This window comes from Bos indicus, chromosome 1, assembly GCF_029378745.1.
Source record: "Bos indicus isolate NIAB-ARS_2022 breed Sahiwal x Tharparkar chromosome 1, NIAB-ARS_B.indTharparkar_mat_pri_1.0, whole genome shotgun sequence".
In the NCBI taxonomy this organism is placed as follows: domain Eukaryota; kingdom Metazoa; phylum Chordata; class Mammalia; order Artiodactyla; family Bovidae; genus Bos; species Bos indicus.
This window is the reverse complement of record NC_091760.1, coordinates 83,733,637-83,757,646: the sequence shown is the minus strand read 5'-3', so window position 1 is coordinate 83,757,646 and position 24,010 is coordinate 83,733,637. Positions and strand designations below refer to the sequence as shown.

Sequence of the window (24,010 nt, the reverse complement as noted above, 5' to 3'; positions counted from 1 at the left end):
CGCACCAGTCTCTCCTTTAAAGTTATGTACAGAGTCTTCACCTTCTGGGGAAAAAAGACCCTTCCTGGTAACCACATATTTACCCTGTATAGGCAGCCTCTCAGGATTCAGAAAATGATGAGAACCAAAGTCTTTCCTTCCACCCACAAAAATTATCCCTGAATAGAATCTGTCTTTCTCAAGGGTCCCCAACCCTTGCTGAAGGATCCTCTGGTAAAGTGTAAAGTTGTAAACTAGATTTTAATCATGACAATCGGCTACCACAAAAATGTACTCTGTCACAAGGCAGCAACATAATCTCCCTGCAGACTCAGGAAGAGAAGCGGGGCTGAGAGAGAGAGAGAAAGCCCGTAGTTAAAACAGGATTCAAGGTAAAATAGGAGATAAAGCAGAAGAGCAAAGAGAAAGTCACCCCCAGGCTACCCTCCCTCTATAGCACGGCTCAAATCCTAAAAGGACTCAGAGTTCTGAATGTGGCACTGCCAGACCCACACTCCTAGCTCAGGCCCTACATATCCAGTCTGTGGGAAATGAGGGTGGACCAGAGACGCCTACCTTCTGCAGTTCACCTCGGAAGACTCATACTTGGACAAAGACCACACATCCTCCATTAAGAGCTCCCCCTTCTTGTGGGCTTTGCGAGCCAGAGGAGAAAGCCAAGAAAAAGTCATACAGGAGAAGAGCCCAGCATTGTCCACTGGGTGCTGGTGTCTGAGGAGAGAAAACCCAAAGCACAAAATTGTCAACGCACATGGAAAGGCCAGCCAACACTTAAAATACGCTGTTTAGTTAGTATACAGCACTCTTAACAATGGAAACAGTGAGAGACTTTATTTTTGGGGCTCCAAAATCACTGCAGTTGGTGACTGAAGCCATGAAATTAAAAGATGCGCTGCTCCTTGGAAGAAAAGCTATGACCAACCTAGTTCAGTTCAGTCGCTCAGTCGTGTCCGACTCTTTGCGACCCCATGAATCGCAGCACACCAGGCCTCCCTATCCATCACCAGCTCCCGGAGTTCACCCAGACTCACGTCCATCAAGTCAGTGATGCCATCCAGCCATCTCATCCTCTGCCATCCCCTTCTCCTCCTGCCCCCAATCCCTCCCAGCATCAGTCTTTTCCAATGAGTCAACTCTTCACATGAGGTGGCCAAAGTACTGGAGTTTCAGCTTCAGCATCATTCCTTCCAAAGAAATCCCAGGGCTGATCTCCTTCAGAATGGACTGGTTGGATCTCCTTGCAGTCCAAGGGACTCTCAAGAGTCTTCTCCAATACCACAGTTCAAAAGCATCAGTTCTTCGGCGCTCAGCCTTCTTCACAGTCCAACTCTCACATCCATACATGACCACAGGAAAAACCATAGCCTTGACTAGACGAACCTTTGTTGGCAGAGTAATGTCTCTGCTTTTGAATATGCTATCTAGGTTGGTCATAACTTTCCTTCCAAGGAGTAAGCGTCTTTTAATTTCATGGCTGCAGTCACCATCTGCAGTGATTTTGGAGCCCAAAAAAATAAAGTCTGACACTGTTTCCCCATCTATTTCCCACGAGGTGATGGGACTGGATGCCATGATCTTCGTTTTCTGAATGTTAAGCTTTAAGCCAACTTTTTCACTCTCCACTTTCACTTTCATCAAGAGGCTTTTGAGTTCCTCTTCACTTTCTGCCATAAGGGTGGTGTCATCTGCATATCTGAGTGACTGAACTGAACTGAACTGAAGTGGGGGGAGAGGGATAGATTGGGAGATAGGGAGTGATAGATACAATCCAATTTTACTATATAAAAATAGATAACTAATAGGGATAATAAACTTTAAATACTCTTTCTAGTAATTGATAGAGCAAGCAGAAAACAAATTACTGAGAAACTCAATTAGTAACATTAGACCACAGTGCAAATAAGTTTGAAAATAATCACTAAGAGACTGCTAAAAATTCCCCTGAACACTAGAAATTTAAAATAATTTTAAAAAATGTCTCATGAAACACAAAAAAAATCACACTGGAAATTTGAAAAAAAGCCCTAAATTATAATGAAAAGAGCATACATCTAAACATGCTGCTAAATCACTATTTGTGTCAAAATTAATATACTCTAATGCTTGAACTCAAGAAAAAGAGAGTCTAATATATAAAGAAGCTACGAGGAAAAGAAGAATGAACTGAAAGAAGGAGGAAAATAAAAGTAAAACTTAATGAATTAGAAAACATATAAGCAATAAAAAATCATGAGCTGCAAAAACCCTGATTTTATGAAAATGCTAATTAAACATGTAATTCTCTGTAATGACTTGTCAAGGAAAAGAAAAAGAGGGAATGCACAAATACTTCATATGATGAATTGGTATTTTTTATTTTATTTTATTGGAGTATAGTTGATTTGCAATGTTGTGTTAGTTTCAGGTATACAGCAAAGTGAATCAGTTATACATATATTCTTTTAAAGCTAATTTTCCCACGTAGGTCATTACAGAATGTTGAGTGGAGTTCCCTGACCAACCTAGACAGCATATTAAAAAGCAGAGACATTACTTTGCCAACAAAGGTCCATCTAGTCAAAGCTATGGTTTTTTCAGTAGTCATGTATGGATATGAGAGCTGAGCACCAAAGAACTGATGCTTTTGAACTATGGTGTTGGAGAAGACTCTTGAGAGTCCCTTGGACTGCAAGGAGATCAAACCATTCAGTCCTAAAGGAAATCAATCCTCAATATTCATTAGAAGGACTGATGCTGAAGCTGAAGCTCCAATACTTTGGCCACCTGATGTGAAGAACTGACTCATTGGAAAAGATCCTGATGCTGGGAAAGATTGAAGGCAGGAGGAGAAGGGGCAACAGATGATGAGATGGTTAGATGTCATCACTGACTTGATGGACATGAGTTTAAGTAAGCTCCGGGAGTTGGTGATAGACAGGGAAGCCTGGCATGCTGCAGTCCATGGGGTCGCAAAAGGTTGGACATGACTGAGCAACTGAACTGATACTGATGACTAAACTCAAGTTTCCCCAAATAATCTTAGCCCCAATTTTTCTGGTGCTTCACAGACAAGCCATTAACTAGCAGAAGCTCTTACTTGGAAGTGGTCCGGATGGGCTTCAGAACACTTAAGCTATGATGGTACTTTCCCTTGGGATGTTCCTCATCCAGGATTCTGAGCTGAGAATGCATGGAGGGGTCCAGGGAAAGGCCTTCAGCTCGGGCTGCTGTTTCCAAGGCATCCTGGCAATCCAACTGTTTCAACAGAGAGGGAGAAAAGGCAAAGCACAGTTAATGAACATGAGAGAATCAGAGAGGACCAAATCTACTGACACAACAGCTCAAACTGCAAACCTGAGTCATCTCACCCAGGAAATCCCAAGGGTCAGGAGGGTAAACACTCACTTGTGTGATACGAACTCACTAAGGAACATTCAACCGGATACTTAAAACTTCTACACTAATAGACTTCATTTATGATTATTATTTGAGCACTTTCAGAAAAACTGAGCAGAAAGTACTGAGTTCCCATAGACCTCCTCACCTACCCTCTTCTCCTCCATAATTAACATCTTGCATGAGTGCACTACATTTGCCACAAGTGATGGCCCAAGACCGATATGTTATCACTAACTGAAATCCACAGTTTATATTAGGATTCACTCATTGTGTTGTATGTTTTAAAATTTATATTTTTATCACCAAAATGTTTTATCTTTCATTTCCCAATACAAACTGAGAGTCAATTATTTCACTACTAACTGCAAATTCTATTGCCTGTTTTCTATGACAAAAAGTTAACAATCAACACCCCTCCCCATTAAATAGCTCTGTCAGGCAGAAAAAGCCAGAATGCACACATGCTTCCCCTCTCTCTCTCTTGTTGGCAACAAAGAGTGCAGAACTGGGGCTCTCACCCTGGCTGCCCAGCTAAAGAGCTCCTATCCAGACTTCCACAAGCAGAGGGTCTCATGGGTAGAAATACAAAGTTTATAAATACCAATTAATCATATTAATAAAAATGCATGTAATTCAAACTCTGACTATGGCAGAAGAGGGTGGGCCAAAAACCTGGACACATCTATGCCTATTTATTCTAAAAGTAACCCAAAATTACTTTTTTAAAAATTTTATTGAAGTGTAGTTAATTCATAGTCGTGCATTAATTTTTACAGTAGAGCAAAATGATTCAGTTATGCATACACATTCTTTTTAAAAAACTTTTGTATTGGGGTATATAGCTGATTAACAAACAATGTTGTGATAGTTTCAGGTGAGTAGAGAAGGGACTCAGCCATACATACACATGTATCCATTCTCCCCCAAATCCCCCTCCCATCCAGGCTGCCACATTAACCACTGAGCAGAGTTCTATGTGCTATACAGTAGGTCCCTGTGTGCTATTCATTTTAGCAGTGTGTACATGTCTATCTCAAAGTCCCTAACTCCCTCTTCCCCCTCCAGCAACCATAAGCTCGTTCTGGAGGTCTGTGAGTCTGTTTCTGTTTTATAAGTTCATTTGTATCATTTCATTGTAGATTCCACATATAAGGGATGTCATATGATATTTCTCCTTCTCCCTATGACTTAATTCACTCAGTATGATAATCTCTAGGTCCATCCATGTTGCTGCAAATGGCACTATTTCATTCTTTTCAATGGCTGAGTAATATTTTATTGTATATATGTTTATACATATATACACGGATATATAGATCCGTCACGGATCATAGAGTCACACAGATCCCCATACAGAGTGGGATCACAGGGTCACACACACACATTCTTCCTCATATTCTTTTCCATTATGGTTTATCACAGGATACGGAATATAGTTCCCTGTCCTATACCATAGAACCTTGTTGTTTGTCGACCCAAAGTGACTTCCGCAGTTACTGTTACAGAAGCAGAACCATTCTTTTCCTCATGAAAGGGTTTATAAGAACCTTATTCTTTTCTGACATTCTCACAAATATTTCTAGCAATTATTGTAAACTAGCAAGAAAGAATAAACTCTCGGATAAAAAAAAAGTTAAGTGGTGTAGCACCTAACACACTGGGCCTTATACAAAGTGAAGTCTCTATTTTCACACTCTACCTCTTTTACACACAGAAGAGAAGCAACTCAAATATTAAGAGGCAGCTATTTAGTAAGTCTCACAATAGCACAGTGTGCTATCTCCAACTTTATTATTCTTCCTTTACAAAACTGGTTTAGCTGTTCTAGATCTTTTGTCTTTCTAGGAGAACCAAGTTCAAGAGTTAGGAGAGTTTTATAAACATCTTTGGACAGTATGGCATCAGAAAAGGAAAACTTGGGGGGAATTTCCTGGCTGTCCAGTGGTTAGGACTCCAAGCTTCCACTGCAGGGGGCACAGGTTTGATCCCTGGTGGGGGAACTAAGATCCCGCATGCCACATGGCATGACCAATAAATAAAGAAAGAAAGAAGTATCAAAGCTTATGTTTTTTTTAAAAAAGGAAGACTTGGTATGCCATCCATTAGCATTCTTATATAAGAATAGCATAGTAGCATTAAGAGAAAACTAAAATCTTAACATCTTATTTAATTCATTCTTTCAACAAATAACTTACAGAGCACCTATATACAAAACTGTCCTAGATACTGGGAATAAAAGCATTCCAATTTCTATCTTTATAGTACACTGATTTCATTTTATTCATCTCTAAAATGCCTAGTTTCATCAAAACCTATGAAAAGAAAAGTGAATGGACTTAATGATAACAATAAACAAAAATCGATCTTAATGCATGAGTTTTGTTCCTTTGACTATATGCATGATGTCATGTTCTACCACCTTCCGGGTAGTTCCTTCCCATAGTGGAGAATGTGAAATTCAAAGGTTCTCTAAAAACACTCAGATGAGAGCAGGCAGGCAAGGTTTCACTCGCCCAGGCATATCATGAGTACTACACCAGCATGAGAAAATGCCTGTGATGTATCAGAGACTGAGGGCTCTTGTACTGTTTTTGATTTTCATACAAGGCATTCAGTATAATTTTATTCTGACAAAGAAAAACCCCATAAAAGTAGTTGAAAAAGTGGCTGAATTAATACTTATATTTTCATATAATAATAACACATGGAGTAGGAATGACCACCATATGGGTATGGAAAAGTCAATACTGTTGATCTAAGACAATTGAAAGTTACCATTCTAAGCAACCCACTTAATAAGTCACATCATATTTTTGCTATTCTTTCCTAAACTGCTTCTCAAACTGTCAATCTTGTTGCCGTATCCTACTCACTGCCTAGATGACAACAGTGAAATATTTGTTGGAGATGATAGGATCCATGCAGAATCCTGTTTCAAGTCCTGCTCCACACTTGCCCCCAGCTCCTTCAAAGACAGGACTCTCAAAACAATAAGTAGCAGGTGTTTAGCTCCTGGCAAGAATTCTTGAATGATAAAATAACACTATCAAGAAAATCAACACAAAACCCCCTTACTCCAATAAAACACTCTATGATCTTAAAGTATTTATATTCCTTAGGCCACTGTGGGATTTTCCCATAGTTGGAGGCCTCTGTGAAGTATAGTGGTTTTGCATACGGATTTTATTTTCTTATTTTTATAATTTAGTTTATATATTTATTTTTGGCTATGCTGGGTCTTCATTGCTGCATGTGGGCTTTCTCTAGTTGCTGCGAGCGAGGGCTACTCTCCATTGCAGTGCGAGGGCTTCTCATTGTGGTGGCTTCTCCTGTTGTGGAGTACGGGCTCTAGGGCATGCAAGCTTCAGTAGTGGCAGCACACAGGCTCAGGAGTTGTGGCCTGAGGGTCCTAGAGCGCATGGGCTTAGTTGCTCCGTGGCAGGGGAACCTTCCTGAACCAGGGATTGAACCCGTGTCCCCTGCATTGGCAGGTGGGTTTTATCTACTGTGCCACCAGGGAAGTCCCTGCACGTGGATTTTAGAAGATAAGATATGGGCTCACAGGCTGATTCTGCCACCAACTTTCTGCATATTACCAAGTCACTTTAAGCTTCAACTTACTCATTTTTACAATGGTACATGCACCTACCACAAAGTGTTGAAAAGAATGAATTAAAGTGAAAATGGCTTAGTTATGTCTGACTCTTTGCAATCCCATGGACTATACAGTCCATGGAATTCTCCAGCCCAGAATACTGGAGTGGGTAGCCTTTCCCTTCCTTCTCCAGGGGATCTTCCCAACCCAGTGACCGAACCCAGGTCTCCCGCATTGCAGGCGGATTCTTTACCAGCTGAGGCACCAGGGAAGACCACAAAGTATTGAGAAGAATGAATGGGATAATGAAAAGTGTTTAGCAAAATATTGGGTATAAGTATTAAACAAACATTTAATACATATTAATTACACACCAACTGATCCACCTGATAAATCTTATGGACTATCTCAACCATTCCTCTTTCCTTTGGCTTTGCCTAATTGTTTCAAGATTAGGGAATTCACTTCCTCCTTCCTATGTCTTCCCTGTACTACGCCACTGCAGTGGGATGCTTCTGGCAAGAGAAGAGCTCCTGGAGGGCAGGCTGACTAACTCTTGTTTGTATCCTTGGTCCCTGGCTCAGTACAGGGCCTGGCACCTATTATTCAAATGTCAACTAGAATATCTCAATATTGCTCCACAGTCTGCATTATCATCATTTAAAGCTACATGATATACCACTAAGAAATCTTCTTAACCAATACACTTCTAATCTTCTGTGTATTATTAATCGTGTAATAAACAATTGTAGTTTATTTTTCTCTTTCTGGATTATTTAGGATAAATTCCACCAGTGGGATTATAGGATTAAAAAGTATAGCTCCCAGCAACTAGACATATATCCAGTTTTCTTAATTACTCATTATAAAATGTGCATTCCAGTGATATTGCAAAAGAGAACTTCTATTAGCTTTAGTACTTTCAGTTCTATTTTGTCAACCCAAGGCTGCCTTTGTCCCATCTACTCTGGGACATTAGCAAGAAATACAGGAAGTTAGGACAGCCTTCTTTGTCTGCAGCCAGATCTCTTGACTAGTATAACTGCTTACTTGAAGGTGATGGGAAAATGTGGACAAACGAACTTATAACAAACCAATAAAGCATTTACTGTGTGCCAGGCATTGTTTTAAATGTTTTACAGATACTAACTTCTTATAATTCTCACAATTACCCTATGAGGTAGACACTCTCATTCCCCTGTCTTACAGCTGAGGAAACTGTGAAGTAACAACAGAGATTTGAAGAGATCTTTAAAAAGCAGAGATTGAATCCAGGCTCCAGAGTTGAGGCTCTTAATTACTAAGCTATGTGCCTTTCAAAGAAAAAACAAGCAAATAAATCATTACTGTATAAGATGACCTCGGATATATCTTTATAGACAGCCAGCTCTCCTCTCTTCCCCAGGGTGAGTATTAGATTAAAATAAACTCTGACTCTCCAAATTAACCTCATTATAAGCAAATAGTACTTTCCAAAGTCAAAATCACAAACACTAGACTATAAACAGATGAGTTTACTTAATCGCAAAAGTGCACTTCCAGGTGGTTTTTCAACCAAAGATGAGTAGATGCTAACAGATGAATACATTACAGACTGATATTTTAAAATAAAGTAAAAGCATATTTATATCACCTGCTAGTAACTGCAAAGATGTCACAAATGTCTAATTGTGTCTGGCTGGATGCCTAACTTCTCTTTCTTTCTAGGCTTTCCAAAAAAGTTTACCTGGCCAAGCAAGTCGAGGGGAAAAAAAATGTCTATTTAAAGTAAAAACAAATATATTCTACTATATTAACTTTCTGTAAAGCAAGTTATCAACATTCTAAGACTGACTGAATTAAAAATGGAAATGAACCAAGAAAACTGACTCTATATATTCAAGCTATATAGGCTTGCTATATGAACACATAAATAACATAACAGGGTAGGGAAATATGATTCAGTGGATATCATTGGGACAAATAAAAAACAGACTGGAGATGAACTGAGACTCATGTTTCATATCATACATTAATCCATCTGGGATTAACCCTCAAAGTTACATTAAAATGGTGAAATAAACAGAAGAGAATTAAATAGCATTTTAGCACAATGATGGAAGGAAAATAGTCTCCATCTGCCTCCAAAGTCAGAAACTTACCGAAGGCAAAATGGATGGCTTGAATATAAAAAGGAAAACTTTCTGTGTAATGAAATTAGCACAAGAAAAAGGAGAATACAACTAAAAAAGTGACCAGATAACTAACATAATATTTTGAACAGTCAGCTTTTACTGAAAAACATATGTTTTATCCATTCATTCAGTATTTATTGAGGGACCTACAACACACCAGGCACAGCTCTGGGTGTGGAAACAGGAGGGAAAAAACAGACTCACAGCTCAAAATCACTGCTTTCATGCAAGTTATAGTCTAGTATTTATAAAAGTTCAAAATCCAGAATAGTCTACTAAATTGATTCAAAAGTGTCCATCTCTCAGCCTCTAAATTCAATGTCACCAAGCAAGAAATTAAACTTAAATTTTAAGATACAATTATACATACCTTAATATCAGTAGAAATAGAGATAAAATCCAAGCGAACAAAGAGGGAAACATAAGAAAAACATACATCTGAACCTTGACTGGATTTTTAGTGATTGCTGGCAGGTAGTCAGGGAAACAAACTGGTCACATGTAACACTTTAGACATGCTCTGTCTCCATAATATTACTGTAGAAAGAAAATTCTCCCCAAGAAAAGACATAATTTAAACCCATGGTATACAGGGGACTAGATGCTTAATAAGAAGATTAATGGTTAAGCCACAGTAGATTGACACTCCAGTGCAATGTTGTCCAACAGAAAAAAATATAAGACACAAATGTAATTTAAATGTTTTTAGTAGCCACACTAAAAAGGGAAGAGAAACAGGTGAAATTAACCATAAGAATATACTTTAACCCAATATATACAAAATAGTATCTTTTAAACATGTAATCGATAAAAAATTATAAGGTATATTCTTTTTTGGTTCTAAGTCTTTGACACCTGGTGCGTGTGTTCTATATGGCAGATCTCAATTTGGACTTTCCACATTTCCAAGGCCCAACAGCTGCCTTTGGCTGGCAGCTACAGTGTTGGATAGTATAGCCTCAGATCAGATCAGTCACTCAATCGTGTCCGACTCTTTGCGACCCCACGAATTGCAGCACGCCAGGCCTCCCTGTCCATCACCAACTCCCGGAGTTCACTGAGACTCACGTCCATCAAGTCAGTGATGCCATCCAGCCATCTCATCCTCTGTCGTCCCCTTCTCCTCCTGCCCCCAATCCCTCCCAGCATCAGAGTCTTTTCCAAAGAGTCAACTCTTCGCATGAGGTGGCCAAAGTACTGGAGTTTCAGCTTTAGCATCATTCCTTCCAAAGAAATCCCAGGGCTGATCTCCTTCAGAATGGACTGGTTGGATCTCCCTGCAGTCCAAGGGACTCTCAAGAGTCTTCTCCAACACCACAGTTCAAAAGCATCAATTCTTTGGTGCTCAGCCTTCTTCACAGTCCAGTATAGCCTAGTAGTCTTCAACTGAGAAGGATTTTTGCTTGCCCAGGAGACATCTGGTAATGTTTGCAGACATTTTGGTCATAACTGTGCATTCAGTGGGTAGAGGCCAGGGATGCTGCCGAACAGCCAACCATGCACAGGACAGGCCCCCACAACAAAGAAGGATTTAGCCCCCAAATGTCAGTAGCGCTAAGGTAGTCCAAGAGAGTTAAACTTGGCTCACATGCTAGTATTCGGTGTATGCTGACCTAGGGAAATGTGTTTTATGGCCTATTTGTTTTTTATATTACAATGCTTTAAGTCAATTTTAGAAGTAACTTCTTAAGGCTTCTCCTGAGATGCACTAATTTTTCTGTATTTCTCCTAAAGAGCTTTGCAGACTGAAGGGCTCTCCATGGACAGAGGACGCAGCCACAGAAGGCGTCCAACAGCAGCTGATTCATTCCAAAGGGAAAAATACTGATTGGTCCAGGAGTTGAGAAAACATTCAACAAAGAAATTACTGCTGCTGTTTGTATCTTCCTGAGGACTCTGGCTAGGAGACTCTGAGGTGGAACAGGGTGAGGACGCTGGGGAACCGAAAGGGGACAGTGAAATTTAGATTCAGCCACTGTTCAAATAAAGGTCAGGGAAACACAGAGCCATTTATATGCCCGTCCGGTGAGGAAAGCAAGAACTTTCGATCCATAAGCAAACAGAGATATTTGCACAGGGACCCTCCCTCCTCTGTGCTCCAAGACCATCCCCAGGGCTGTGATAACAGGCTCACTGTTACACCACAGGGCTTCTGCTTATCTAGTTTGTTCATCTCATTTTAACAGGCTGCCAGAGTGGAATGTCTGCTGACAGGGCAACCTCGGGCTTCCCCCTGCCCGGAGACGCCTGGGACAGGATACCAAGGACCGATGGTCATTCCTCAGGCTGAACAATCCCTTCCTCAAAGCAAACAGCAGGGCAGCCTTCTGAACGAAGCCCAGGGGCTGAGGAACCAACCAGGTGCGCCTCTCAGCTTCCAAGGGGATTAAAGGTTACAAAGAAAGCGGCCCTCAGGGCACAATCAGAATGGACTTGCCTCAAGAGCCTAGGGCATATTCTTCTCCTCAATTCACAAGATATTAACAAAAATACAGAATGGATAGCCTCTTCTTACAAACTCTTCTGGCTCAAGTAAAAGCTTTTCTGTAGGTGTCCCATTCCTGCAGCTGCCTTTACTATAAACATTTAGAAAGACAAACTTTTAAGGGAAGCTGTTACAAAGATACAGTTTTCAAAGAGACTCAAAATGTTCAAGATTAAAGAGAAAGTTACGTTTTATTTTAAATTTAAAAAGAAATGATGGGGAGGGAGGAGGGAGGAGGGTTCGGGATGGGGAACACATGTATACCTGTGGCGGATTCATTTTGATATTTGGCAAAACTAATACAATTATGTAAAGTTTAAAAATAAAATAAATTAGAGGGAAAAAAAAAAAGAAATGAAAAAAGCTGATGCCCTTCCAAGAACATCTGACTTCAGGCTTCCCCATCCTCCCTCTCCTCAATAAGTTAACACCGCAAAGGACAATTCCCCCAATTCTCAGCACTTTCTTATTCCAATGTGTGATTAACAAGATCCTGATCATCTCAAGCATTTCCCTTAAGAAATTCCAGAGAGTGGCCACTTCAGTCTAGAGGGACAGCAAAATTTCAGAATGCAACCTTCACAGGAAGGAAGCATAATATATTAGAAATGGCTCACTAGTCAGAGTTGGGGAACCTGCTAACCTCAGCCTTATTGCTCAGTGGCTATGGATTAATTTGTACCCCAGCTCAGTCATTTGTAACTAGGCTGAGTTACCCTAATGTCCAGGATCTGCTATTAATACAATCCACAAGTGTAAATACGTAAAACCAGTGGATATACCTTATTACCATCACGGTAACACAGGTATTTTTCCGCACCTCATAATCTAGCATTACCCCAGAATCAGGAGAAAAACTGGAGGGCTTTCAGTTGTTTCATAAGCTAAATTCCAAGAAACTTTTCCCAAGTTCCTATTACATCGGGGGATGAGATTAACTTTGTTATTACAATGATAAGGTTTCAAAGGATAAACTGAAAATAAATCTCAGAAGAAGAAAAGGGAAACACTTGGAGCCCCACTGGTTGAGGGGATAGAAGAGACGATCCCGTGAGATCTAGGGAAGAGGTTCTCGGCGCTGGTGACACATTAGGATCACCAGGGCAGCTTTAAAAAGCACTGACTGCCTGAGCGTGACCTCAGAGACCAGTTTAGTTTGTTTGGAGTATTAGTATCTTTTTTTAACATTCTTCAAGTGATTTTAACATGCAGCCTAAACTGAGAGCCACCAGTATAGATAACAAAATGTTGGTATTTTACATTTGACAAAATCCCTTGAAGACTTTCAGGCTTTAGCTTAAAAAAAAAAAAAGCCAAAATATAATTTGTAAATGAAACTCCCTTCAGTGCCCAGTACTGTGTGTGCCTGTGTTAAATGCCTCAGATAAGAAATCAGTGGGTCCATTATGTGACCTGTACTGCAGAGCAGGCTGGAAGCGCTGACAATGGTGAGATGCAAAGTAAAGGTGAATATTTGGGCAGTTTGCCTATTTTTCCACTGTGAGAATACATTTAAGGAAACTAAGTAACTGCTTAACATCATACCTGCTTTAGTCAACAGAAATTGTTATTTGATATCTAATAAGAGTTGATTCTTTGAACAGCTAATTTAGAAAATAATCTTAAATAATTAAAAAAATATGGCATCTAATTATCTAAATAGGTTAACTCACAAAAAGGGGGGTAAGGAGGGAAGGGATCGACTTAATAAGATTAATTCTACTAATTAGTGGACTTTTGTGCACCAAATTATCTTCATATTAGTCTGTAACTTTGATACTGAGAGGTTCAACTATTGTAAAGACTTACAGAGGCCCTGTTCCCTGTTCCTGGCATTGGCCTTTTTAATTTTTGATTACGAGAAAGTGAGGGACAGAATGGTGAGACATTTTAGAAAGCATTAGCACAAGGCTGCGTATGCATGCTCAGTAGCGTTTGACTCTCTGTGACCCCATGGACTGTAGCCTGCTAGGCTCTTCTGTCCATGGAATTTTCCAGGCAATAACACTGGAGCAGGTTGCCATTTCTTTCTCCAGGGTATCTTCCCAAACCAGGGATCGAACCCATGTCTCTTGCATCTCCTGCATTGGCAGGCAAGTTTCTTTACCAACACATCACCTGGGAAGCCCCAGTACAAGGCTACCTCAAAGCAAAACCCAGGTTTCATTGAAAAAGTTTTCATTAACCATTTGTCACTTCCAAGTTATAGATTTTAACAAAGTAAAGGCTTGAGTATTTAAAATTGCTTGAAAAATACATTGCTAGTTCCAATACTTTTCTTCCCTTTGACAGAAAGCTCCTTTAACTCGTGCCAACAAGCTATATTTATTTCCCTTAAGCAGCATTTCCTAGCTAGGAAGCAGCAGCCACGCTGCAGATGGCGTAAAAGAGCTCATGATCAAGGCAGCAGACCAACCTCAGGAGACCTGCGGGCTCTAGACTCAGTCACCATGCAGGAAAGCCACCCGGGCTCTGCACCAATGGCAGCACTGTTGTCATCCCCACCAGAGAGCTCCAGGCTGCTATTGGAGACCAACATCTGGCACCAGGCCAGAGACCGTATCATACCGTACTAAGCTCTATAAAGCTTTATAGATGCCTTCAGGGAAAAGGGGGCAGGGAGGCAGGTGTTCTTACTCATCCTATTACTGACTGTCCAGAAAATATGCTGAGTCACTGAGTACCAATCAAGAGAAAAATAACGCAGAGACTGCAATACTAATCTCCTTCACCCCGCTCTCCTTCCTAACAGCAAGGAGACTCACAGGTAATATTTTTGACGCTGAAAACACAAGGGCATAGAAAAATTCACATACCCTTCATCCATAAAGAAGAGCTTTCAGAGTCAAATTTTGTTAAAGTGCTAAACAAAACTATTTTATGACAACAATAGTTGTCCCTAGGTAGAGGTGTTAAGGGTGATTTTATTTTTTCCTGTAATCTTCCATAATTTGCACATTTTCTGTAAGAGACCATAATTCTTTCATAATAACATATCCTAGAATCCTATTTCTTGGTAAGAGATTACTAATCACATCCTTGTCTCTAGCATATAACTTGAGCTCACCCAAATAGTTCTTCCACTCACTAATCACAAGTACTCCAACCAAGACTAAAGTGTCAGCCGGACACAGAACTAAAGGAGACACTTGGTGAAGGTCACTGGACTCTGTGAATACTTGCTTTGTTACTTTGCCTAGAGGCAGAATATTCTAACATGGGTAGAAAGCAAATCCCACTAGTGGTACACTTGACAGAAGGGACAAAAAGAGTAAAGTAGTACAGGCACATGAACTTTAGTTGACTACTCCTTATTTTGCATGTTTCCTCCTTTCTTAGTTAGATTAGACATGCTAGGGAAAAAAAACAGTCACCCTTGGCTTTAGCCTGAGCACAGTGAGAAAACCACCACCAAAAAAAAAAAAAAGCTTATAAAAGTATCACAGAGTTTTGTCTTGTTTTTGCTTCAATTTTAATTTGAAGCAACTAAAACACCAACTCCTTGGCCTGTTATTCAAGAACACACATCATCTCCTTGCTGTCCACCTGAAACTATCATAACATTATTAATCAGCTATGCTCCAATATAAAATTAAAAGTTTGAAAAACAAACAAAAAACCTCACTGGCCTTTTTTAAAATGAGGAAAAAACCTACCAAAATAAACTGCAGATTTAGCAAAAAAAAAAAAAAAAAACAACACATCATCTGAAACTCATGATCTAGCCCTTTATATCTATGACTTCACACTTGATGCTCAAAGCCAACAGTTCTTTGGTTGGCCTACCCACAGCTTGTTGGTCCTACCCACAGCTCTTTCTTCCACCAGGCATGTTCTTCATTTCTCCAAATTCTACCTGTTCTTCAAGTCTCCAACCAAATTCTACCTCCTGAAATCTTCCCTGATCTGAGAGACTGAAGAATTCTTTTCTTCTTGTTAAATTCCACAGCATCTAAATTTTAGTAATCTACATACATGACTATGAGTTGAAGCTTCTAGGGAGGTTAGGCAGGGTCAGCCTCAATTTATCATCATGTGCACCAGAACACTTCATTCAGGGCTGTGTGTTCATCTTGGAGAGTGCTCAAATGTTTGCTGAATTAAAAAAAAAAAAAAAGAATATATATCACATCTTAAAACAAACCAACCAGAGTTGGTAGAGTTATGTGGTCAACATGTACATATCTGAATGCAATTATAAGAAAAGGAGCTATGTTCAAAAGAGAGTCACGCCTCAGACACGGGAACAGTGTTAAGGAGTGGTCTGGACATAAATCTTCATGTTAGTTGAAATAACGCCAGCCTAACACCAGCCAAGATTAGTACTTAGGCTCAAAGAACTAACAGCACCAGAAGGCACCCCTATTAGCACTTCAGGATTAAAGGATGTCTGCAAATCATGAAGTTGTGTGTGGCCACAAGCTTTACCTCAATAGTCTTGAACAAAAGGAAGGTGTGAAAATGCATTATTTTAACTAGCTCTAAGCAGATGTGATACAAATATCTGAAGGTGTGAACGATTAGAGCAATTTTCCCAAAGAGTATTCCAAAAGATTTGGTCATAATATTAGGAAAGGGGCAAACAATATACTCTGCAACTTTGCTGACAGCAAAAAAAAAAAAAGAAAGAAAGAAAATCACCAACTTGTTTAAAATGCGTTTAATACTTGGTGCTTTACTTCTGACTTCTGTTTGACAGTTTCATGTGTCCATGTTAAACTGAACCTATCAAAGGCTAATGGTGGTGGATAAAATCTTGTTTTCCAATTAAGAGCCACAAATGTATCCTTATCTTTTGTTACTTTGGGAGGTACTGTTTTTCATTTCTGATGGATAATAATAGGCAGAACTGGCATCTGGGAGGTCTTGTCCCAGATTTCATCTCTACTAACTAATACAAAAACAATGGCTATGATCATAAGACACGAAACTGTAATCTCTACCCAATTATCTACTTACATTCTTAAAAAAGGTAAATGGTATGCTTTTATAGCCATTCCACTTCCCAGATACTTAAATTGTCCATTTTTATACCATGGCTGAACCAGAAATTTGTCATTTTGCTTTTTTCTTATTAGCAAACTGTTAACATACGAGACAAGTTGAAGATGTATTTGTATCTATGAAATCTGGAGTTTTGATAGATAATATGCAAGAACATTCTAGGTGTTATGTGAATTTTTAAAAACACTTGATCATTATATATGCCTTTTATCATGTGTAAAAAAATATGTTATATAAACCTATAATTCTATTCCTTAGGTCAAGGCTGAGCAAAAAGAAAAAAGTTGATTAAAAGAAACAGTTTAAGTTAAAAACAAAAAAAGTTCAGAGGCTACAGGATATGGTTAAAAAAAAAAAAAAACCGGAAAACAATACTCATATTTAAAAGTTTAGGAAACATCAAAGGATAATGAAAATTAAATTCATGTGGACTCCTGAGATCTCACAAAAGTGGTTGGTATCAGCCTCCTGTTTCTTCAAGATGAGGCTGAGTCACATGAAGGAAACTTTCTGTCTGGTGCCTGACTTAATCATTTAGAGGACACAAGGCACAACAGTGACTCTACTTCCAACTCTTCTCTACCCACAGAGGAAAAGTTTGCTGCTGCCACTGCACACCCGAATGTCAGTTCTGCTCTAACTAAATGGACAGGGCCTCTGTCCTCAGAAATGTCACAGGACCACGCTCTATCTTTCCAGGTTCCATCTCTTCCTGTTTTACAAGCTAGGCATGGGCAAGCTTGCTCACTAAGGCTTCATCTACACAGATGCACTAATGACTCTGAAACTTGTCCCAGCTCCATTCCGCATCTGTACTCTATCTACTGATCACCTTATCTGGATGCACTGCAAATTCCACATGTTCAAAAGTAAACTCATGCTCACCTCCTTCTCCTTTCCCCATATGCCCATCAATAGCCTTACCACAGGCACCCCAATGTCTCCCTCCCTCCTTCCCGAAATACCCCTAAGTCTCTCCCTCTCCTCCATCTTCACTATTAGACTTGGATCCAGACCCCTGGCCTCTTTCACCTGGGCTGGCACAGGAGGCTCCAGGCTGCTCCCTGTATTTTGTCTCTCTCTTTCTCTCATACACATTTTTCATATACTGCCTGAAAATTAATCTTCCTAAGATAAATGAAGTCTTAAAAATCTCAGCTCAACTGCATTAGCTATTAGGTCATGCAAAGTAAAATTACAATGAGATATCAGACAAACCTATCAGAATGGCTAAAATTAAATTAATAACATCAAATACTGGCAAGAATGCAGAGAAACTGGATGACTCACACATTGCTGGTGGGAATGTAAAATTAAAGTTACTCTGGAAAAAACAGTACTGAAGTTTCTGATAAAACTAAACACGCACTTACCATATGACCCAGCAATTACACTCCTGGAATTCACCCAGAGAAATGGAAGGTTTATTCACAAAAAATCCTATACACAAATGTTCAGAGCAGCTTTGTTTATAATAGTTACAAACTAGAAATAACCCACATTTCCTTCAACAGATGAATGGTTAAACAAACTGTAGTCTATCTATAACATGGAAAATACAATTGATACACAACAAATAGATGGATCACAAGGGAATAATGCTGAGTGAGAAAATTCAATGTCAAAAGGTTACATACTATATAATCCCACTGGTACAGCTTTCTTAAAATGACAAAATCACAGAGATGGAAAACAGATGAGTGGTTGCCAAAGACTAGGGGAGAGGGCAAGGGAGGAGGCTGTGGCTCTAAAAGGGGAGCACATAACTAATACAATTATGTAAAGTTTAAAAATAAAATTAAATTAAAAAAATAATAAAAATAAAAGGGGAGCACAAGACATCCTTTTGGTGGAGTTGATTTGTATCTTGACTGTGATGGTGGTCATACAAATCTACTTGTGAAAAAACTGCATAGAACACACACAAATAAGTGCACATGAAACTGGCAAAGTCTTAATAAAGTGGTTGCATGTTATCCTTGTCAATCAATATCCTGTCATGATTTTATACCATAGGATGCAAGAAGTTACCACTGGGAGAAGCCAGATAAAGTATGCATGGGATCTCTCTGTATTATTTTTACAACTGCATGTGGATCTACGGTCATCTCCAAATAAAAAATTAAGAGAAAAAAACCCTTTTAATAATTTCCAGTAGTTCCCCTATGCCCATAGTAAAATATTCCTTAGCATGACATGTAGAACTTTCCCACACACCTCTTATGCCCTAGACTACTAGCTCTAAGTACCCCACTCCAGTACTTTTGCCTGGAAAATCCCATGGATGGAGGAGCCTGGTAGGCTGCAATCCATGGGGTCGCTAAGAGTCAGACACGACTGAGCGACTGAGCGACTTCACTTTCACTTTTCACTTTCATGCATTGGAGAAGGAGATGGCAACCCACTCCAGTGTTCTTGCCTGGAGAATCCCAGGGACGGGAGAGCCTGGTGGCTGCCGTCTATGGGGTCGCACAGAGTCGGACACGACTGAAGTGACTTAGCATAGCACTAGCTCTAAGAGCTAACATTCTTTGAGCACAGGCTACGTGGCGGGCACCATTCTAAGCATTTTATATGTATTAGCTCATTTAATACTCAAGGCATCTCATGAGTTAGGTTCTACCATTGATACTATTTTAATTCCTAAGCCACTAAGACACAGATGACTTAACAGCTTGACAGCATCCCCACTTCATTCGTTCTCTGTGACTTTTTCCAGTGTAAGTGCTATACTAAATGTCAAGCATTCAAAAGAGATATTCAATAAGTGTTTTAACATAAAGTCTGAACAAAAGGACACAGAAACGGTACAGAACTGGGACCTTAAGGATTTGACACTGATTACAGTGAATCTGTATGTTTTTCCAAAGTTAAGCTTGAATAGGAAAGCATTGTATCACAGACAGTCGAAACAGAAAATACCCATCAGTGAGAAAATGTTGATTAATAAGGCTACAGCTTTCACGTAGCAAAGAGGGACAAGTAAGGTCAGGCTAATGAAACTCCAGTGTCAGCTATAGAGCCATGCTGCTGCTGCTGTGTCGCTTCAGTCATGTCCGACTCTGTGAGACCCCGACTCTGTGAGACCCCACAGACGGCAGCCCACCGGGCCTCCCGTCCCTGGGATTCTCCAGGCAAGAACACTGGAGTGGGTTGCCATTTCCTTCTCCAATGCATGAAAGTGAAAATTGAAAGTGAAGCGCTCAGTTGTGTCCGATTCTAGCGACCCCATGGACTGCAGCCTTCCAGGCTCCTCTGTCCATGGGATTTTCTAGGCAAAAGTACTGGAGTGGGGTGCCATTGCCTTCACAGAACAAATACAGGAACACAAACCTCAACTTCCTACCCAGCAACCCCCATTCTTTCTTATTACTTCTGCAATTCAAGAATTTTTCCCCAGACGAAGATGTTTCTTCCAGATTAAAATGCATATTCATTATTTCCCTCGGAGGAAATTATTCACTAAAGACTCCTTTACACTCATAGGTTTTCTTGAAAATTTCAACTGATTATCCTCCACCAATATAGAATTGTTCCAAGTACGCTCTGAAATCTGAATGAGAATCTCCAGTCACCTTTTAAAAGCAGACAACAGAGGCAGAGGGAGGGAACAATTATAAGTACAAGACTGAAGTATAATGGTTCCTATTCCCACTGCTCCCTGCCCAGCCCTTCCCCTCCCCAACCCTGCATAAACTGTCTTCTTTCTAGCAACACCTTTTCAGAGGAGAACTCAAAGGGGAAAAACAGATGACAGGTGGAGAGCCAACATCTTCTCTTTCACAAATAACAATAAATTCTTAACAGTGACCTAAAGTCAGTAAAGAAAAAGAAACCTCTTTTCAGTTATGCATTTTGTGAAGAAAGAAGGTATGGTCTAGCACAGCAAGCAGATAAGGAGAGGAAATTAGGCAGGGCAACACTGACCGGTTGAGTTCTCTTGTACTTGGAGTCCTCACGGTCTCGGTGCTGCCCTGAATTGCTGGTTCTCTCCCGCACATTTCTATAACCAGGGCTGGGGATGATGTATTCTTTTCCTATGTCAATGTCCTTCATCTTCTCTGAGTGGAGGGCTCACAGACTCTTGGTTCCACTTGAGAATTCCTGGAATTAAAAATGCATCAAGGACAGGTATTTCCTAAATTGTGCTTAATAAGTAAAAGTACTTTAAAATAGGGAGAAAGAGACAAAAGCATTAAAATTTTCTGTCATTATATCTATAAAAATAAATTCTCAAACATCTTTCAAGTACCATTTTATTTTTCTCAACTAAGTTCAACTGCAATGCATAGAGCATTTAGATAAATCTTTAAAAAAAAAAAAAAAAAAAGGCTTTCCAGAAACAATTTAAGTTTGTTCCAAAAAAATTTTACACCTGAATTTTAAAAACAAATTCCCCGTGGATTACGGACAGTGTCCTAAAATTAGCTAGTGGTGATGATTGCACAATTCTGTTAATATACTAACCAAACACCAAGCTCTACACTCAGGTGAATTTCATAGTATACAAATATCTCAACAAAGCTGTTATAAAAAAAATAATAGCAAAAAGAAATTCCCCACCCTGTTCTACTAAGTCTTATCTAGTATCTACCTGAAACGCTGTTCTAAACCCTAGTTAGCCTGATTAACTCTAATCAATACCTGGTATCAATTCTGGTTACTTTAGAAAAAGTAAAACACATACATACTCCACCCTAAGATGGTCAAAGCTTCCCAGATACAAGCTGGGAAAACACTTTTTATAACAGCCTCACTAGAAATTAAAGAACTGTAGCTGTGTTGCCTTTAGAATTCCATAAATTCCTATCAATCACTGAGAATGAAAAATACAACATTGCGGACATAATTCTGACAAGTACAATTCATTTTTTAAGGTATCAGAAAACAAGAAAACTTACAAATCCTCTAAATAAAAAGGACTAAATCTCCACCATAGAGACTTGTTTCCAGCACAAAAGAAAGCTTGACTTCTTACCTTTCAGAGGTCTGGCTCCAGTACCCTGAGTTGATATTGCTCAACTACTTATCTTTCAAAGAAAAAAGTCACCTTGTCCAATGACAAACTGCACCATAAAGAACACCGGCTTACAACCAAGAGCGCAGCAATCACGTCACTGGGACCTCATTAAGCCTAAACTATAAACAGATCTGGCATCTGCCAGTGTCCCCAGTGTCAGGATGCAGCTGCAGATCAGAATAATCCTGCTTGTTACAGGGATCACTGAAGTCCAACCTTCCCTGCCAAAGGTTCCTCAACCTAGCCAACTATCTGGAAAGCAGAAAAGATCAGTCCTGCTTTGAAAAAAGGCAAGAGGAGGGGAGCAAGTTTGAAAGGAAGGAGGCCATAGAAACTCACTCAGAATGCCAAATGCCACGTCAGGAAGACCACAAGGATCACCTCAATTGCCTAAGAATTCATGTAACCTCAGTTTCTTTCAATCACTTTGTTCCAGGTTATTCTAAGTTGGAAGGGTGTGGGGAGCAATTTTCCATTCCCTCTAACACTCCTGCTTATTTAATTTCCTGGGCCAAGAGGTAGAGCAATGAAAGTAGACAGGCCTTGTGCAAGGACAAAGCTACTATCTCCTGGCCTTGAACATAAGGAGGATTCCATCTTCTGAGTATCAGGAAGGCCAGCCAAGAGCTAGAAGTCCAATAGATCTGGGAAACAAACAAGGCCCAAATCTGAAGAAAACAATTAAGGAAAGATCACTAGGCCAGAGTTTGGGGATGAAGCAGAGGGTACTATTTGTATTTCCCTTTTCTTCTTTCTGTTCTCCCTTAAAGTTGTTTAAAAGTCTTTTTTAAGAGAGAAGAAGAAAGGGAAGGGATTTTCATTTACTTCTGAGTCAGAGCTGTACATGACACTTAGCAGAATAATCAAAGTGAGAGAACCCATAGAGGTCTCTTGGTCAGCGACTTTTTTTTAACCAGGACTCTCCTTCAGTGCTAAGTGTAGACCTTCTGTACAATGATGCAGTCAAAACTGCCTGGGGGGAGGAGTTTGCACAGGATTACAAGGACTGGAAGTAGCCACACTGGTGTTCCCAAATTGCCTTCATTGCAATATTGCTTAGGTTTCCAACACCTCAGGAATGTGGTTCCAGGCCCTGCAGCCACACAAAAAGACCTGAAGCTACAAGGGTATGTACTTACCACTTCCCTGAAAGCTACTTGTCTCCAGCCTACCACACCTTTCATTGACTCACCCTGGAGACCCCAGAACGACCTATTCATCTTCTCCTTCAAAACCTTCTGAAACTTTGCCAGTCCTTTCTGTGTCCATCTGCCTCCTGCCTCCCCCATGTCTGTGCAGAAACCGAATGACCCCTACGTGAAAAATACAAAGCCCCATGCAGCTCTCTGCGGTGGAAAGGGAAAGAGCACTAATGACTGTCAAGAGATCCGGATTCCATTCCGGACTCTGCCAAGGGTTTCCTGTGCGTGCTTCTGTCACGAACCTCTATCTACCCCATAGCCAAAATGAGACGATGACTTCTGAGGTCGCTGGGTGCTCAGTCCCCTCTGTGCGGCTTAAGCGGGGGTGCCCCAAACCGTCTCTCTACAACCTTGAAGAGGGGGGCTTCTCTCAGGCCAGCATCCCCTAGGATACCCCTGGCCTTAGGGCGTTCCCACGGCCAATTCTGGCCTGGAAAGGCGATAGCGACCCACACACACAGGCCGCGGGCGTAGCACCACCTGGTGGCGTTAGCCGGGAATGTAGCCGGCACCCCGATCACTCATCCCACCCTACCTGCCTTCCGAGGACCTCACCTCCAACCCTCCCGGTCGCGTCCCGAAAATGAGGCGGCGGGAGACTAGAGGAAGGCCAGGCCGCTTTTCTCAGTTCTCCGATTCCCGCGGACTGCTCGCATCCTCGATCGCAGTCCCCCACTATGGGCCGAAACACACTGGATGGGGATGGCCCCCGCGACAACCCGAGGGAGAAGGAAGGGGTACGGCAGTCACCGACACCTACCTGTGCCCCAGCTCCAGGACAGCTGCGCCGGCCACTCGACCACGCTCCGGAGCATTAGCCCCTGGAGCAAAACAAGCCTTTATAGCGGCATTGGCCTCCAGACTGCGCAGGCGTGCTGCACAAAGAATTTCCAAGACTGAAGGGAATTGTAGTCCCGCTTCCTGGAGCCCCAGGCTCCTTTCGCGGCTAAGAACTATATTTCCCAGAAGCACTGTAGAAGCCCTGGAGGAGATGCAGGCCGCTCCTCCCTTCCATTGCGCTCCAGGCTCTGCACCGTCCTCCGCAGAGTTTCTGCGATCCTGTCTGGAATCTTCTCCAAGGCCCTGTGTTCCAGTGAGTGGTCGGGAGGGTTGACAGTAGCCCTCTGTGGGCTGGCTGCCCAGTGTTTGTAG

At 40.8% G+C, this 24,010-nt stretch overlaps 1 protein-coding gene across 6 annotated transcripts in view; it reads right to left on the bottom strand.

Moving 5' to 3' along the window:
• Window positions 1–23,765, bottom strand: part of ABCC5 (ATP binding cassette subfamily C member 5) — an 82,615-nt gene extending 58,850 nt beyond the window's left edge. For 2 of the 6 annotated variants that reach the window (XM_019958809.2, XM_070790987.1), the window contains exons 1-4: window positions 23,619–23,765; window positions 20,564–20,740; window positions 3,077–3,234; window positions 556–711 (exon numbers count right to left, since the gene is read on the bottom strand). In XM_019958809.2, coding sequence (XP_019814368.2) covers window positions 556–711; window positions 3,077–3,234; window positions 20,564–20,692 — 443 coding nt within the window. In that variant the 5' untranslated portion in view covers window positions 20,693–20,740; window positions 23,619–23,765. The other 4 variants (XM_019958842.2, XM_070791010.1, XM_019958816.2 and 1 more) reach the window with 3 other exon arrangements.
• Between the last annotated feature and the right edge of the window lie 245 nt (window positions 23,766–24,010).